Raw genomic sequence first — 14,382 nt, forward strand, 5'->3', positions numbered from 1 at the left:
ATTTGTCTTGGCCGAAGAACCCTAGCTCTCAGTGGGACCGCGAGGAGGGGAGCTGGAAGATGATGCCGTACCGCCGCCGCCAAGATGGACGCCAAGATGGGTACGATGATGACCGCGCTGGCCTCTGAACCATGAGCACCGGCTTGCCTGCGCCGCACCAAGCCGCCACGGCCTCACCTCACCACGGCGTCACCACCCCATGATCCTCGAGCCCCCACGGTGAGCACAACCACACATCCCGTTACCTGCCCTCTGCACGACGAGTCCGTCTGACGGCAAAGCTATCGTCTTTTTCTATCTCTGGAGCCGGCCTTCGCGTCGCGCTCGTCTCCTGTAGGTCACAACCCTGTTGTGCTCCTGCCGCCACTCAAGTTCTGCTCGCGGGCAAGGTGTGACTTTTCTCCGCACGGCTGCTAGCTGCCCACCTCTCTGTCCGGCCGTCAAGCCGCCTTACAGGAACTACCGTCGCTTGCTGTCGCCACCAGCCGTTGCAGGCCCTGGACGCTGGAGCCCCGCGCGCCGCTACAGCCGTGCCACGAGCAATGAGACCCCTTGCACCACCTGCCCTGACGCATTGCACGCCTACGGGCGCAAGGCCAAGGCTGAGCTTTGGCCCAGCCGCCGCACGCCGCAACCCACTGCTGCCCTACCACATCGTCACCACGCCACGCCGCATCGTCACGCAGTGCCGCGACATCATGGGTGCGGTCACCACGACGCCGCGTGTGCCTCGCCGCCACCTGCAGCCGCGCCAGCCAATCAGCAAGCGGCCCCATGCGTTGGCCGTACAGGATCCAGCTGGCACACCGGATCCCGGCTAAACCTTGGATGGCCATGTGTGCGCCATGTGGGCGTCACGTGGCAATGCCACGTAGGATTAGACTAGCCACGTTGCTGCCACGTGGAGCCACGTGGTGCTGATGTGTCAAGGGCCAGGCCCACTCGTGGGGCCACAACCAGTGGGGCCCACCGGCTGACCGGTGGGGCCTAGTTGACCGCTGACTAGTCAATATTGATCGGGTCAACACTGACGTCATGATGACGTTAGCTGACACGGGGCACCCTTCCATGGTGCCATGTTGCTCAATCTAGTGCTGACACGTGTCATCCCTTTTATGAATTTTCAAAATTAATTAAATAATTACATAAATCCTTTTATCTTTAAAAAAATCATAACTAATTCATTTGAACTCAGAAAAATATGAAACCAGTTGCATTAAACTCGTAAAATCATGCCCGTGTTGTTTGTAGCTAGTATGGTATTATTTGAATCCTCTAATTTGGATTTCTTGAAGTTTTTGCCTAGATGTAATGACAATTAATTTATACTCACGTTGTATCTCAATCTATCAAGACTGGAGTTACTACTTCGAGAACTCTCATGACCTCGGCTACACCGAGGAGGACTTCAGCGACAACAGATAAGATATGATCCTATGCGTGCTTAGTTGCTAGCGCTTTATTTATGATGCTTGGATGATGATTGATTGCATAGCCTATGATTCTGACCATGCCTTGATAATTGTTTATCCCGTTTCCCTTGTTACTTCCTTGTGGACTAGCTACGGACCCCTAGCTAGTCCACCTTATCTATATCCATATACATCTTTAAAGTTATGGAGGGGTATATGTCATGGATTTGGTGATAGGATTCCTTGTACACTCTCGCGTGTGTTTTGGGTGAGTGTGATCCCTTGACGTGTTTTGGCGGAAGGAGTGCCTTGCTAGGAGAGAGCATTCTGGACTCTCTCCACCACCTATGCCTGTGGCAGGTACCTTGTTTGACACTAAGGAGCAGGTGACGTACTTGTACGTTGCAGGTGCTTCGGCACATACTTTGTGGAGTTGAGTGCTCGCTCTCGGCCCCTAAGGACCGAGTCAGTTTACCACCAGTCACAGTATCTATTTACGTACATACTGTTCGCCTTGTTATGAGCAGGGTTCGGTCCGAGACTAGTGGTGGATAGTGCTCAGCCTGTAGGAAGATTGGGGGATCAGTGTAAGAAGTTCGAGGTGTTGACCTGCTCTGACCAAACCGCACCCCGGCGTGTGTAAGTTTCACAACTTCAAGGTCTTCAACTGGTGACAGCGTGCCCTACAGTTGAGGACGGTTCCAGACTAAAGGAAATAGGAGAGTGCTATCCACTTGCTCCAGTCGTTAGGTAAGGTTTAGACGGCCGACCCTGTTCAGCTCCATCCGTGCAGGTACAGATGTACAACATCTGCAAAGTGTATAAACCTATAGCTATAGTCCATGTCCACTGGTTATGGATAGTACTATTGACTACCGCTACTTCTAACTAGACTTATACTATTCTTCTACCTCCCCCTTTTGACATAGGTTGGCGTTTGCCGTTGAGATGTGATGGGAGGGAGCTCTCACATCGCCTAGTGTGTTTGGGTGCTGGATTCTTAGGTGAAGGATCTAGTTATTTGTGATGACTTTGGAGGGATTTGGGAGACAGGGCTAAACTTTAGCCCCTGTCACATCGGATGTTTGGACACTAATTCAGAGTATTAAACATAGGCTAATTACAAAACCAATTGTACAACCCCTAGGCTAAATTGCGAGATGAATCTATTAAGCCTAATTAGTCCATGATTTGACAACAGGGTGCTACAGTAACCATTCGCTAATGATGGATTAATTAGGCTTAATAGATTCGTCTTGCGATTTAGCCTAGGGGTTCTACTATTAGTTTTGTAATTAGCTCATGTTTAATCCTCCTAATTAGCATCCGAACATCCGATGTGACAGGGCTAAAGTTTAGCCCCTGTCTCCAAAACACCCCCTTCCTTGATGTGAGGTGTTAACCTCGGAGATGGTATTGCTTTGATGCATCCTTGATTGTTGCTGCTGCATAAATCTCTTCAGCCATATATAGGTTTATACATGCATATAGTCTTATTCCCCCGTTTCCTTGGCTTGATGCTATTGGGAGTTGACATGGCCTACCCGCTTATCGGGTAGATGGTGACTTTTCAGGATGGGAGCCCGACTACGACTTCGACAACGATGGATGGGAAGACTGGGATGGTCCCTCGCTCAAGTTGCCTCTGGAAATGGTGTTCGGCATAGCTTATATTTTCGCTGCATAGATGTTTTACCTTCCATGATTCAGTTCTGATGGAGGCATGTGCTGAAGTGATGTACTCGATATTTATGATATTATTCCTTTATTGCTACTTTTTATTTATGTGTTGGTATAGATTTCTACTATCTGAGATAAAGATTCACGTATGATAGTCTTTTTGGACTATCACGAAGGTACGTAGGCTTGAATTCTCAGAGAATTCAGGTCGTTTCAACTACCCAGTGCGGCAGTGCCCATCATGCAGCAGCCTGATACAGTATACAGGAAAAAGATTAATACATTGATCAGAGCAGAAGTCCGAACTTTTCCAGCGATACTTAAGAAACTTGGACCAGATTTAGGAATGAACAAAACCGCCATATGTGACGAACCTTTTCGCCAACATACATTACCCGAAAACATACTCTACATTCAAATTATTCTACCAATGATATCATGTCTAGGAAATTACAGTCCCGCTATAATCAGACAGGATGAGCATTACATCTTTTTGTTCTCTAAGGAAAAACAAGGTACAAGAGGTATGTACAGGGATGGGAATGGATGTCAAGGTTAATTTGACCAGACATGCACCAGGCCTTTGCTGTTTCCAGTGTATATTTCGTTGCGGTCCTCATCGTAGAAGAGAGCGGTGATGTCCTCGAGAGCTTCTGAAACAGTGCTATGGATAGTAGATCTGCTTTTGTCGCCTCTATTTCGAGGAGCAATTGTGAGAGTAGGATCACTGGGGGAGATCTTTGCAACGCACTTTCCCGTAAAGATGTTGCTCATGTTAATTGATCCCATGGATGAAACTGGAAATTCAGCAAGTTTATTCCAATTAGTAAAGGAAGTAGGATCAGGAAATTACAAGTTTGACTGCAATTTAGCTATACCTCCTCCAGCCTCACTGTCAACACAATCTGCTACCTGCTTTGAAACTTTGCAATATGAGATAATCAGGTCCTGGTCAGCAGTGATGTATATATTATTTGTATTGCAGTTAGGATGCCATAACTCATGATCCTCAAATGATGTAACTAGCTCTCCACGGAAATTCCAGGCTGCAACTGTCCTATTGCAAAATGTCAGGAACAGATTATTTTCGTAGAGAAAGATGAATGCTGAAGGGGTCATGAACTCAGTTTTGTTGACTTCAATCAGATCGGAGTTTCTAACCTGTTCAGGAACTAAAGTCAGTTCAAAAATGAAATGCAAATTGCAGTTCCCACAATGAAACAAGTAGCGGGCAAAATATAGTGTCTTACATCAATAATCTGGAGATTTTCCTTGTCTTGCTTCACGAGTAGCTTTTCATTAAACTGTTCAATGAAATCAACCTTTCTATTTCTATGCAGCAACTGACTGAAGGTTTTCAGCGGACTTCCGTCCTCAATTGACAATATCGTCAGTGGAACATGACAATTCGTCTTCTGATATATCACGAGCATGATTCCAGGACTGATGGAAAAGAATATGGGTAAGAATGTGATATGAACTACCTAAATCAAATATGAATTTAGCAGTGATCAGTGACAGCAAACCTTATTTTTATCTCCTGGATGTTCTTATCGCATATGGAATACAGAAAGTTGTAGTTCTTTAGATCAAAAACTTTGTAAGTGCTGCAAAGAATAAGTGTTAAACAATGCATATGCTTGCTGTCATATTGTTGAGCAAAAATGTCACTTACCTATCCTGGGCTGAAAAGGTCAATACTTTGCCATTAACATCATCAAACTCAACAAAGCCAGGATATTTTAATGATTCAGTTTCAAACAAAGGAAATCCATCATTCAATTGCCCTCTTCTGATGTACCTAAAAAGCAATTGCAACCACAGAAGACATATAAGTCTAAATGAATTAAAAATAAACTGCTGCTTTGAAAAATGCTACTCCCTCCATCCCAAATTCAGGTCGTTTTAGGATTTTTAGATTCATATCTTTTGCTATGTATCTGGACATAATATATATCTAGGTGCGTAGCAAAAGGTATGAACCTAGAAATGCTAAAACGCCTACAATTTGGGACGGAGGGAGTACCAAATTGATCATGTCTTACAAAAAAGCAACAAGCATCCAACAAAAGTACCAGCATCAGAAGCCATGATAACCCTACCGATATTTTTTTAAAAAAAGGCACATCGATCATGAATAAAAGCATAGCACTAATAGCACACATGATTTTGCAGACACCAAGAAGATCAACAGCTTAGCAATAAAAATTCAAAATGCATTGACTAGGTTAAGAAAAAATGAATGAGGTATCTTACTCTATTGGAGTTGTTCTGCACTTCAACGAACTGAAACGATCTGATTCATAAACTGAAACGGTGATAAGGGAATCATTGTTCTTATTATAAAACAAGCTCCTAATAACTTCATCGGGACTTATATTCAAGTAGCATATGCGCTTGTTTGTTGCTGTCAAACAATAAGAAGGTTTATCAGGAACATAAACAGATAGAAATCATAAACAAATACTGCAAAGCATGAGACTTACTTCGATTAAATGCAGCACATAAACCTGATTGGGCAAGTGCAAATATAACATCCTTTGCTGCAACAATTTCAATGATTTTGGTTCTGGTCCACAAAAATGGCAACTGGACAAGAAAATGGACTTCATCATCATAGGTGTCATATTCTTCCTGCACAGAAAATTTCAATCAAAAGGCATAAATTACAGTGTAATATCTAAAGTCTAAACCTTATAGAGCAACACAACAGATAGTACACACTGAAGTCTTTTCGTTCACAGTGTCATTAGTACTTAACATTGATCTTGTGACTGCCCACTTGAAAATTTCTTTACTATAGGTTTTGCTGTTTTGGATGACCAATATAAGAACAACCATATCTCAAAAGATATCAAACTGAAAATTGTGTTTCTTTTCAGTTCCTTCTATCCATAGTTGCAAACAATATTAATTCAAATTTGAGACAGGAAAATGAAAAACTACACTTCTAAGTCAGCATAATACGCTCAATTTCTTCTTCGTGCCCCTGCAACTCAATCAACCACACCATATTTGGAGTGGGGTGGGGTGGGGTTGACAAAATAAATATCTTACAAGACTGTGACACTCCAGTATGTTGGCCGCATAATAGGCAAAAACAGAAATGCAATATGTCAAAGTTACTATTTGCTCACATGTTGATGTTGGTAAGCTCATGCTCTCAAATGTGCTATAGCGGTGGTTTGGTTACTCCAAATTCGTTGAACAGTATAAAAGTCTTGTTATCCACCTAGTCACGAGGATGAAAGCCCACAAGTTGCAATTTAACTGACATTTACTAGTCTTCCAGATTCCTCAGTAACAACAGTTTTCATAAATCCCATGGATAACTGTACACAAAGTTAGGTGCATTTGAATGTTTAATAACTGAGGGGAAAAAGGAGAAACAAAGATTTAAGAATTCTAAGCTATATTCATTTCCAGCACATGCAGTCTAGCAAACTGATGACAAAATGTGGTGGCAGGTCATGTAATGAATTCGTGTGTGGAGTTACTTGCACTCTGTACTGGGATAGGATGTTAGGAATCGATACTCCTATTACAGCTGGGAGTCCCAGATCTAACCACACCCACGCCTTGTCAGAAGCAACTTCAGTTCACCCAACCATCAGTTATTCAGTTTCTAACCATTATACTAACACCTCCACAAGTATCGCCATTTCATACAAGGAACAAGTCGAACAGGACATTCCCTGAACTGCTGAATTAACAATCCTAATCACCTCCCGGATCAGCTGGAGAAATGAGCTTACAGGACGCCACTAGATTCTCTACGAGCATATAAGGAACCAACAGCTACGAGGGGGTGCCCGGATGACAGACCTGGAGCTGGAAGTTGCGGAATTTCTCGGGGCATGAGAACGCGGAGGAGGAGGGCGCCGCGGGCCTCGGCGGTCGTCGGTGGCCGCCGCCGATCTCGCGGCGCGCGACCTTGTGGATGGAGTCCGCGGGGTCGCGACGCGGCGGCTTGTGGCACGTGGAGCGCAGGCCGGCGGAAAGCCACGCGCGGCGCCGCGCGGCGGTGATGCGGAGGCGCACGCGCAGGCCGGGCTTGTGGTGGTGCTCCATGTACCTGGGCCCCTCCCCCGCAGTGGGGGAACCGGGAGCAAGCGGTGGCGGGTAGGTGGGGAGGGGGAGGGGGAGAACTCAGAGCTAGGGTTTTGGGCACGGAAGCGCCATGGGAGCGAGGTGGGGAGCAAAAGAGTGGCGGGGAGGAGAGGAGGGGAGGACGAACGGCGAGAAGAGAAAATCGACCGGGGTTAGTGCCCACAGCTGGGCCTGCAGGACGACATGGCTCATTTTGGACTTCAGTATACCGAAGAGTCGAGCAAGAGAGTCAGCAGGACTCACGTCCTCAGCGATTCTCTCGCGTAAAAAAAACTATATTATCTATCACTCCCTCCGTTTCAAATTGTAAAACGTTTTAATATTTTATTCATAGATATATAATTTGGAACGGAGGAGGGAGTACGGTTGTAATTTTTAATTAATATATAAAATTGTGAATGGAGATTCTAAAGACTGGCGGATCGCATCAATTATTGTGACAGCACGTAGTTAATAAATTTTACATTGTAGAAAATAATTCCGTCTAATTAAAGAGCTGGAGAAAAGTGTATTCAATTAGAACAAAATCCGATCAAAGTATCTACAGTGGTCAACTGGACACGAGAACAAGTTGAAACCAGTCAACCACCTAACAAGCCCTGCCCGTGAAGGTAGCCACCAGTTATTCGGCTGCTTCTCATCCATGCATACCCGGGTGCATCTCGTCTTCGTTGCATCGCCGCCACCGCCCATGTATCACTCCCTCAAGCGGGGTCAAGCCCATCACTACCCATCACTCGATTGAACTCAATCTCAAACTAGGCTTTTTTTCATGTGGCTGATGGAAACTACTTGGATACATGGTGTGGGCTACAATGGAGCTTAGTGCGGCTTGACATAGCTTTCAGATGATGGTTCGGTGCTTGCAGGTCGATCGAGCCGTACAACAATATCTCTAGATGTGATGTGGTGAGGTCATATTAATTTTTAGTGGCAATTTAAATCATAGGTTTGGTTTATGTAGGCAATCTTTTTGAAATGGCTTTCTAGACCGACTCTGATTCCAGTATTGTAAAACCATAATCTCCGTAACTCCATTACTCTCGGCCAGAAAACCGTGGAATCTCCATATAAAAATAATGATCCAAAAGCTTCTGATGTAACGCACCTGGTTCTAGCATTATTCTTGCACCACACCTGCTATATGCGACTTCCAGCGCTTGTTTTTCAGCAGCAGCACGCCCTGATCATTCGTGAAAGCAGTAAAACTGCAGCTTTTCTGGCTCCTGAGATCCTGAACATGTCCCCTACTCATCAATCATCCATTCATGCTCTGGAAGACATTGCATTATTTGCATCCACGACGAGAAAATCATGTGCTTGGCCGCACAGAAACGGCGCCCGGCAACGCAATTACGCAACCAGTATGGGAATTCCGAAGAAGAACGGTCATCGCTAGCTCCATTTAACTGCGCTGGCAGTCCGTGTCCCTGGCCCTGCTTCCAGTTGTCGTACCACTAGATTCCCGTGACGCAGGTACACAGCCCGGGAATAAACTCTTCACGGAGGCGTTTAGACACACAGAGTGGCAGCAGGCTTGCCAGTGAGACGCCGCTCGCCCCGGCAGGACTGCATAAATGCGGCACGTACAAGTGTGGCGCTCGTAGCCCTGCATCGGGTGCCACTGCCACGATCGCGAGGGTGTAAATGGGCATCAGGAGCGGACGCAACCAGCGCTCTGGCGCATTCGGGTTGTTCGTACCGGCCGGCGGCCGGCTGGCTCTCACATTCTCTCGGACAGAGCGCACCGTCACGGGCAAAAGAACCGGATCTTTGTCTGGGTCTCTGCGAGACGACGACGCGCCGGCCGCAGCCGCAGAAGGTATGGCGCCCGGACCCTGCGCCGCGCACGCTACCGTGCCCCGCTGCGTGCTCTCGCGGAGGCGGCAGCGCGCCATGTTACGTGCCCCACGCGAGATGTGACCTGTGACCCCTCGATCGGTGTATGTCCACGGCTTGTAATGTCGTCGGTTAATGGATACTACAATACACATGTCACGAACCAAACTCGTAGGCCTGGGTTACGCAAGCTGTGCACTCCATGCATGTCTGTGTGAGTTAGCTGCGTGCTAGGCGCCTATGCTATGCTAGTCAAGTCCTCCTGTTTGCGTTAAGCTGCACGCCACTTGATGATTTTCAGGCAGGAGGCGTCCTGCATGTTCGCCACCGGGACAAACAACTGGGCCAGCATATTTAACCGCCCACGCCACAACCGTGTGTGTGTTCGGTCGTCCTGGCCCACGCCAAGTCCGCGCGGTGCCGGCCCACCCAACCGTCCCCACACCCCCGCCCGAGGCAAAGCGAAGCCAACCTGCGACCGCGAGGCAGAGGCTTCCCCAAATAATCCCTCCTCGCGCGTCCGTCGGTTTCCCCCACGTAACAAACCCACCGGGTCGCCGCCGCGCGTGCGCCCCACGACGCCACGACACGCCCCGGCCGGCCGGCCCGGTATCTCCTCCCCTCTGGCCGCCCTCCGACCAGGGCACCTCGAGGTCAAAAGCCCGACGTGAAATCCAACCCCGAGAGCCTCCGCCACGTCCCATTTCTTCCAAAGCGCGCGTGCCTGCGTGCGTGCGCAGGAGCCGGCCGACGTGACGACCAGATAAACCCGCGAGCGCCGCGTCAACCAGGCCGGCCGGCCCCCGCGCGGCGATCGACGACCGACAGATCATGCCGCGCGCTTCCGGCTCCGGCGGCGAGGAGGTGGAGGTGGACCTGTGGGCGATGGCCGCCGAGCTGGAGCGGCAGTTCGCGGGGTACAAGCAGCGGCTCGCCGAGCGGGACGGCACGGCGGCGCGCGAGCACGACGACGACACGGGCGGCGGCGGGGACGATGAAGGGGAGGCGGAGGCGGGAGGTCGCAGCAGCTGCAGCGACGTGAGGGGGAGGATGTACGAGGCGTACGTGCGGCGGAGGGACGAGCGGCTGCGGGAAGGGTGGCACGCGCGCATGGAGCGCAAGGAGGCCGAGGTCAAAGCGCTCTGGGCGCAGCTCGAGCTCACCGGCCGCGCCTTCGCGGCAGCGGAGAGGGCGCCCGGCGGCGGCGGCGGCGGTGACCCGACGGCGACGACCGCCGCCGGAGATGAGGTAGGTAATTCTGTTACGTACTGCCACACGAACAAAACCGCACGTTTCTTGGCTCGCGGTTGTTGTCACGACACGTTGCCGTTCTCTTTGGCTTCCTTTCCTGGACGGGTCGTTTTTTAACGGTTCCATCTCGTTTTTAGAGGATTCCTAGCTGTCTGGAGCTGGTCTTCATAAGATTCCCGTTGATCCTTGCGATGATCGAGCTATGGGCATAGGGTGGGCGGCATATCGATGTGACACATTCCCGTCATTGCCGTGCGTTCTCAACGACCGGCGAAAAGCACAGTTTCGGGCTTCCTTTTCTTGGCCATGCTCTGCTGCGATCTGCCAGAAGACGATACTCCCGTCATACGTTTTCTCTGTTCTTCCATCACGCATGCTGCCTGCCTAAGTGCCATATATCCTTGAACACAAGCGCAACATTCCTGAGAAGAGTTTCATGTCCAAATTCCAACGTTCCAATAGGCTGAGGCCAGGAATAAATGTGGGTGGGAAAACAAATGGTTTGGGAGCAGAACCTGGCAAGCAGCAGCATCCCGTCAATAAAGCACGTCACGCTTAGACCCTGAAGCCTCTTCTCAGATTCACACCCAGGTCATTCATTCCCTTGTGAAGCCGTTCTCCTCCGCCATCCCCTTGATCCATTCCCTCTGCTTCTGCCCTTGGGATCAGGCAGCGTCATGTTCAGAGTTTGGCTTCGAGAGCAACCTATCATTACACCACATCGTACGGGATGCGAATGAATGATGATCACGTACGTGCGTACGAAAACGGATGCCCTGCTCGATGTGGTGTTCAACTGCGTCAGCTTGTCCGTGCTCCGTGGTACCTGTCCTTGGAACGGGTTCGATCGTTCAAAGAAGAGAGTACCTGTACTTGCTTGCTGCCATGTGGAAGAGTCAGCAATTCGCGTCACGGACTCATCCGTGTCGGCTGCCGAAAGTTGAAGACCCGAAGGAGATGTCATTCTTCATCATTTAAGCACGTTGTGTCCTTGTCGTATGGGTCGGCTAGTTTTGACCATCTCGTTGAAGTTTTTAACGTTGATCAGGTCGGGCGACTGTTTCCATTGCCTTTGAGAAAACGAGAGATGCTATGCTTCATAGCTGAAATTCAGATCTTTACCGTGGACGTATCCTGACCGTTGGATCGGAATCTGGACGGTATATGGTTATCATTAACATCTAGACCATTCTGGCTCCCAATGCTTCTTTTCTTAATGTCTTTTTTTTCTCCGGTCTCCGATCATGTTTGATGGCGTCCTTTTTTGATCATCTCTGCAGAGGAAAGCTGAGCGGAGCGACGATGACAAGAGAAGAAGCTCTGACACTGCTCTTGCTCCGAGGAGGATCACCGGCAAGAAGCACGCGCGGGCCAGGAGCTTCTCGTCGTCCATGACCACGAGCAGGAGCCGCACCGACGCCGGGAGGCGGCGGGCGCTGTCGCAAGAACCGCCACCGCCAGAGACACACGCCTCTGCGGAAGCCAGCAAGGACAACCGAGTGCGCCCGGGCGGCGGTGCCGGTGCGGTGACAACCGCAGCGACGGCGACACCGAAGACATCTCTGCGTCGCAAGAACTCCGGGAAAGGGCACGGGTCCACGAAGCCGGCGGGGCCGAAGTTGCCGCGCTCTCTGCCCCGACGGGCTAGCTCAGGCGCCCTCGAGGCTCTCGGCAGAGAGGTTGTTCTGCTGCCGAACGCCGATGCGGCTGCGCCCGTGCGGAGCAGCTCGAGCGAGTGTGCTACCCATGACGAAACCCCGAAGGCTTCTCCCCCGTGGCCGTTCGTTGTCAAGGAAGGCAGTAGCGGCATCACCTGTGCAGAGAACGCGGGGGTCGCCTCGCCGGAGTCAGATCGCGGCGAGGCGTTCGAAGGTGTGCCGGAGGGCGAACCTGAAACCAAAAACGCCGGCGTCGAGAAACGCTGCGAAGAGAAGGTCGACGCGTCTCCTGACAAGCCTGGCAATCCCAACGGAGAGATCACCAGTGACTCGGAGACCGAGCCGAGCTACGTCTTCATCAACAAGGACGCCGCCGAGGAGCAAGCCATGACGGTTTCTGAGCCTTCGAAATTGGCTGGTTCGGATGCTGCGCTAGATTCAGACGTGAGGACAAACGAAGAGAATGCCGAAGCGACACCGGCGCCCGCCGACGCCACTGCCGCAGAAATCGCGACGACGAATGCCGAGGAAGCGCCGGCGAGAGAGAGCTCCGACGAGTCTTCTTTCTCCGTCAGGTCGGGGCTGAGCGCGCGGCCATCATGCAGCTCCCGGGACCAGTCCATCGAGAGGCTGCTAGAAGCGGACGCCGTTCTCCTGCGGAAGAAGCGCGAGGAGCGCGCGGAGAAGAGCACGCCGAAGACGCCGGGCAGCGCCGGCAGCAGGGTCTCCGGCGCGGCGCGATCGCCGAGAGATACGGTGAGGGGATTCAGGAGGTTCCTGAGCTTCGGGAAGAAGAACAGAGGCCGGGAGGTCACCGTCATCGACTGCACGTCGCCGTCGGTGCCCTCGCTGGCCGACGACGACAGCGCGAGCGGAGGGTGGCAGTCCGCTGGTTCGATCAAGCCCAGGATGGGTTCCTCGGATGCTGCCTCTGATGATACTGACCATGGCTACACGGCATCTCCACAAGGTAATTTTAATGCTCTTTTCTTCTGAAAATTTTCGTGCGATTTTATTTAGCATCCCTATTTTTTTTAAAAAAAATAAAAGTGTTCCTAAAATTCATACAAAACTTTTGCATGCTCCTTTCATAATCTGTGCTCTTTAAACTGTGACACTCACAACTGGACTGGCTGGTGTATTTTCAGCAGCTTGCTCTTTGCGAAGCCTTGTAGCTGCTTCTCCTGCAAAGTCTGAGCTCGCTGAGATAGTTCCACAAGAGAAATCACCAAAAGGTAAATACGTTTATGGTGCCTACATTACATTAACGTCTTGGCACGCATTTTGTGTAGTTCCTCAGGCCACTTTTATTTTCATTTCTCTGCCACTGAACTTATGCATCCTTTCTGATTTTGCTATTGCAGTTCATCGTTCCTTCTTCACTTTCCGATCGCTCAACTGCGGTAGGGGCTGATTCAAGGCGTTGAGAGTGTAATTATTGTAAATTTTAGAGATAAAGGTTTCGAAATTAGGTTGCTGTCTGAAATCTTCTGTATTTTTGCTTCGCGTGTTGTTCCCTTGTATGGTGCCTGTACGAGTTTGTTAAAGGATCTGTTATCCGGCCAGATGTATACATTATACTACATTAGTAGTAGCGTTACTGTGGTTTGTGTAGATCCATCCATCGTGCATGAATGAAGGGCCAACGAAGGACTAAAACAGAAACTTCTGAATCTTGTCCAGTTTTTTCTGGTGTTCTTATCGTAGTTCATGAATTGTCACAATCAGGATTGTCATCTGTTTGACTCCAGCAGCGGCAGTGAAAAACACGTTGTATACAGTATGTTGGGCTGGTTGGGGGGAATGCATTTCACACCCATGCTCCTAAACATGACACGCTGAAAGTAGTACAATCTTTCACTATATAGTTAATGAGAAGTATCTTCCAAATGGAGGGAAAACACCTTACTTTGGAATAGTTACAGGAGGGGTTACTGTTGGTGACAGATTTCCTCTACCCGCAAAGAAGGAAGAAGACGGATTCCTATTAGAATTTTTCTGTAATCCTACTAGGACTCATACCATGTAATCCTACCAGGACTCCTCCTTATAACCGAGTAGTAATCCCATCCCCTGAAGTATATAAAGGAGGGCAGAAGTAACTAGATCGGCAGATAGAGAACCACAACAGAGGATCAAATTCTCAATACCAAACAATACCTAAGCACAAGGCGAAATATACGACACCCCAAACAGGACGTAGGGTATTACGCTAATCTGACGGTCCGAACCTGCATAAATCTGTGTCTTGTGTCCTCGCTTTTACCTTCGACTTCCAGGTCTGGCGATCCCCCCACCAACCAATCTATTACCTCGGGATACCCTCGGTAGGTTGCTGGGTATAAAACACCAACACCTGGCGCGTCAGGTAGGGGTGATCGACGAGATCATCGAGCGAGTTTGAAGAACCTCATCATCAAGATCAATCTACT

At 49.5% G+C, this 14,382-nt stretch overlaps 2 protein-coding genes across 3 annotated transcripts; one reads left to right on the plus strand and one right to left on the minus strand.

Moving 5' to 3' along the window:
* Positions 1 to 3,389: 3,389 nt before the first annotated feature.
* On the minus strand, positions 3,390 to 7,377 carry LOC101784363. Its single transcript, XM_004954078.4, has 8 exons — positions 6,918 to 7,377; positions 5,579 to 5,726; positions 5,349 to 5,499; positions 4,768 to 4,893; positions 4,619 to 4,699; positions 4,343 to 4,535; positions 3,971 to 4,253; positions 3,390 to 3,889 (listed from the first exon to the last, which is right to left on the minus strand). The coding sequence occupies exons 1-8, from the start codon at positions 7,161 to 7,163 to the stop codon at positions 3,648 to 3,650; spliced, it is 1,470 nt and encodes a 489-aa protein (XP_004954135.1). The 5' UTR covers positions 7,164 to 7,377; the 3' UTR covers positions 3,390 to 3,647.
* Positions 7,378 to 9,592: 2,215 nt separating this feature from the next.
* On the plus strand, positions 9,593 to 13,615 carry LOC101782208. 2 transcript variants are annotated; one of them, XM_012846247.2, is made up of 4 exons: positions 9,593 to 10,289; positions 11,573 to 12,920; positions 13,099 to 13,185; positions 13,315 to 13,615. In XM_012846247.2, exons 1-4 carry the CDS (start codon positions 9,873 to 9,875, stop codon positions 13,362 to 13,364), a joined length of 1,902 nt encoding a protein of 633 aa, XP_012701701.1. In that variant the 5' UTR covers positions 9,593 to 9,872; the 3' UTR covers positions 13,365 to 13,615. The 2 variants fall into 2 exon arrangements, with proteins under 2 accessions (XP_012701701.1, XP_004955240.1); XM_004955183.3 differs by having other exon boundaries at positions 13,102 to 13,185.
* The last annotated feature ends 767 nt before the right edge of the window (positions 13,616 to 14,382 follow it).

This window comes from Setaria italica, chromosome I (genome assembly GCF_000263155.2).
Source record: "Setaria italica strain Yugu1 chromosome I, Setaria_italica_v2.0, whole genome shotgun sequence".
Taxonomy (NCBI): Eukaryota; Viridiplantae; Streptophyta; class Magnoliopsida; order Poales; family Poaceae; genus Setaria; species Setaria italica.

What these genes read in the sequence shown, in the direction of transcription:
- LOC101782208 (XM_012846247.2), top strand. Translation starts at nt 9,873, where the DNA reads ATGCCGCGCGCTTCCGGCTCCGGCGGCGAGGAGGTGGAGGTGGACCTG. An exon ending in CGACCGCCGCCGGAGATGAG is followed by an intron (nt 10,290 to 11,572) that starts GTAGGTAATTCT and finishes TCATCTCTGCAG; the next exon opens with AGGAAAGCTGAGCGGAGCGA. An exon ending in ACAAGAGAAATCACCAAAAG is followed by an intron (nt 13,186 to 13,314) that starts GTAAATACGTTT and finishes TTGCTATTGCAG; the next exon opens with TTCATCGTTCCTTCTTCACT.
- LOC101784363 (XM_004954078.4), bottom strand. Translation starts at nt 7,163, where the DNA reads ATGGAGCACCACCACAAGCCCGGCCTGCGCGTGCGCCTCCGCATCACC. An exon ending in ATGTGCTGCATTTAATCGAA is followed by an intron (nt 5,500 to 5,578) that starts GTAAGTCTCATG and finishes ATTGTTTGACAG; the next exon opens with CAACAAACAAGCGCATATGC. An exon ending in TGACAGTGAGGCTGGAGGAG is followed by an intron (nt 3,890 to 3,970) that starts GTATAGCTAAAT and finishes CTGAATTTCCAG; the next exon opens with TTTCATCCATGGGATCAATT.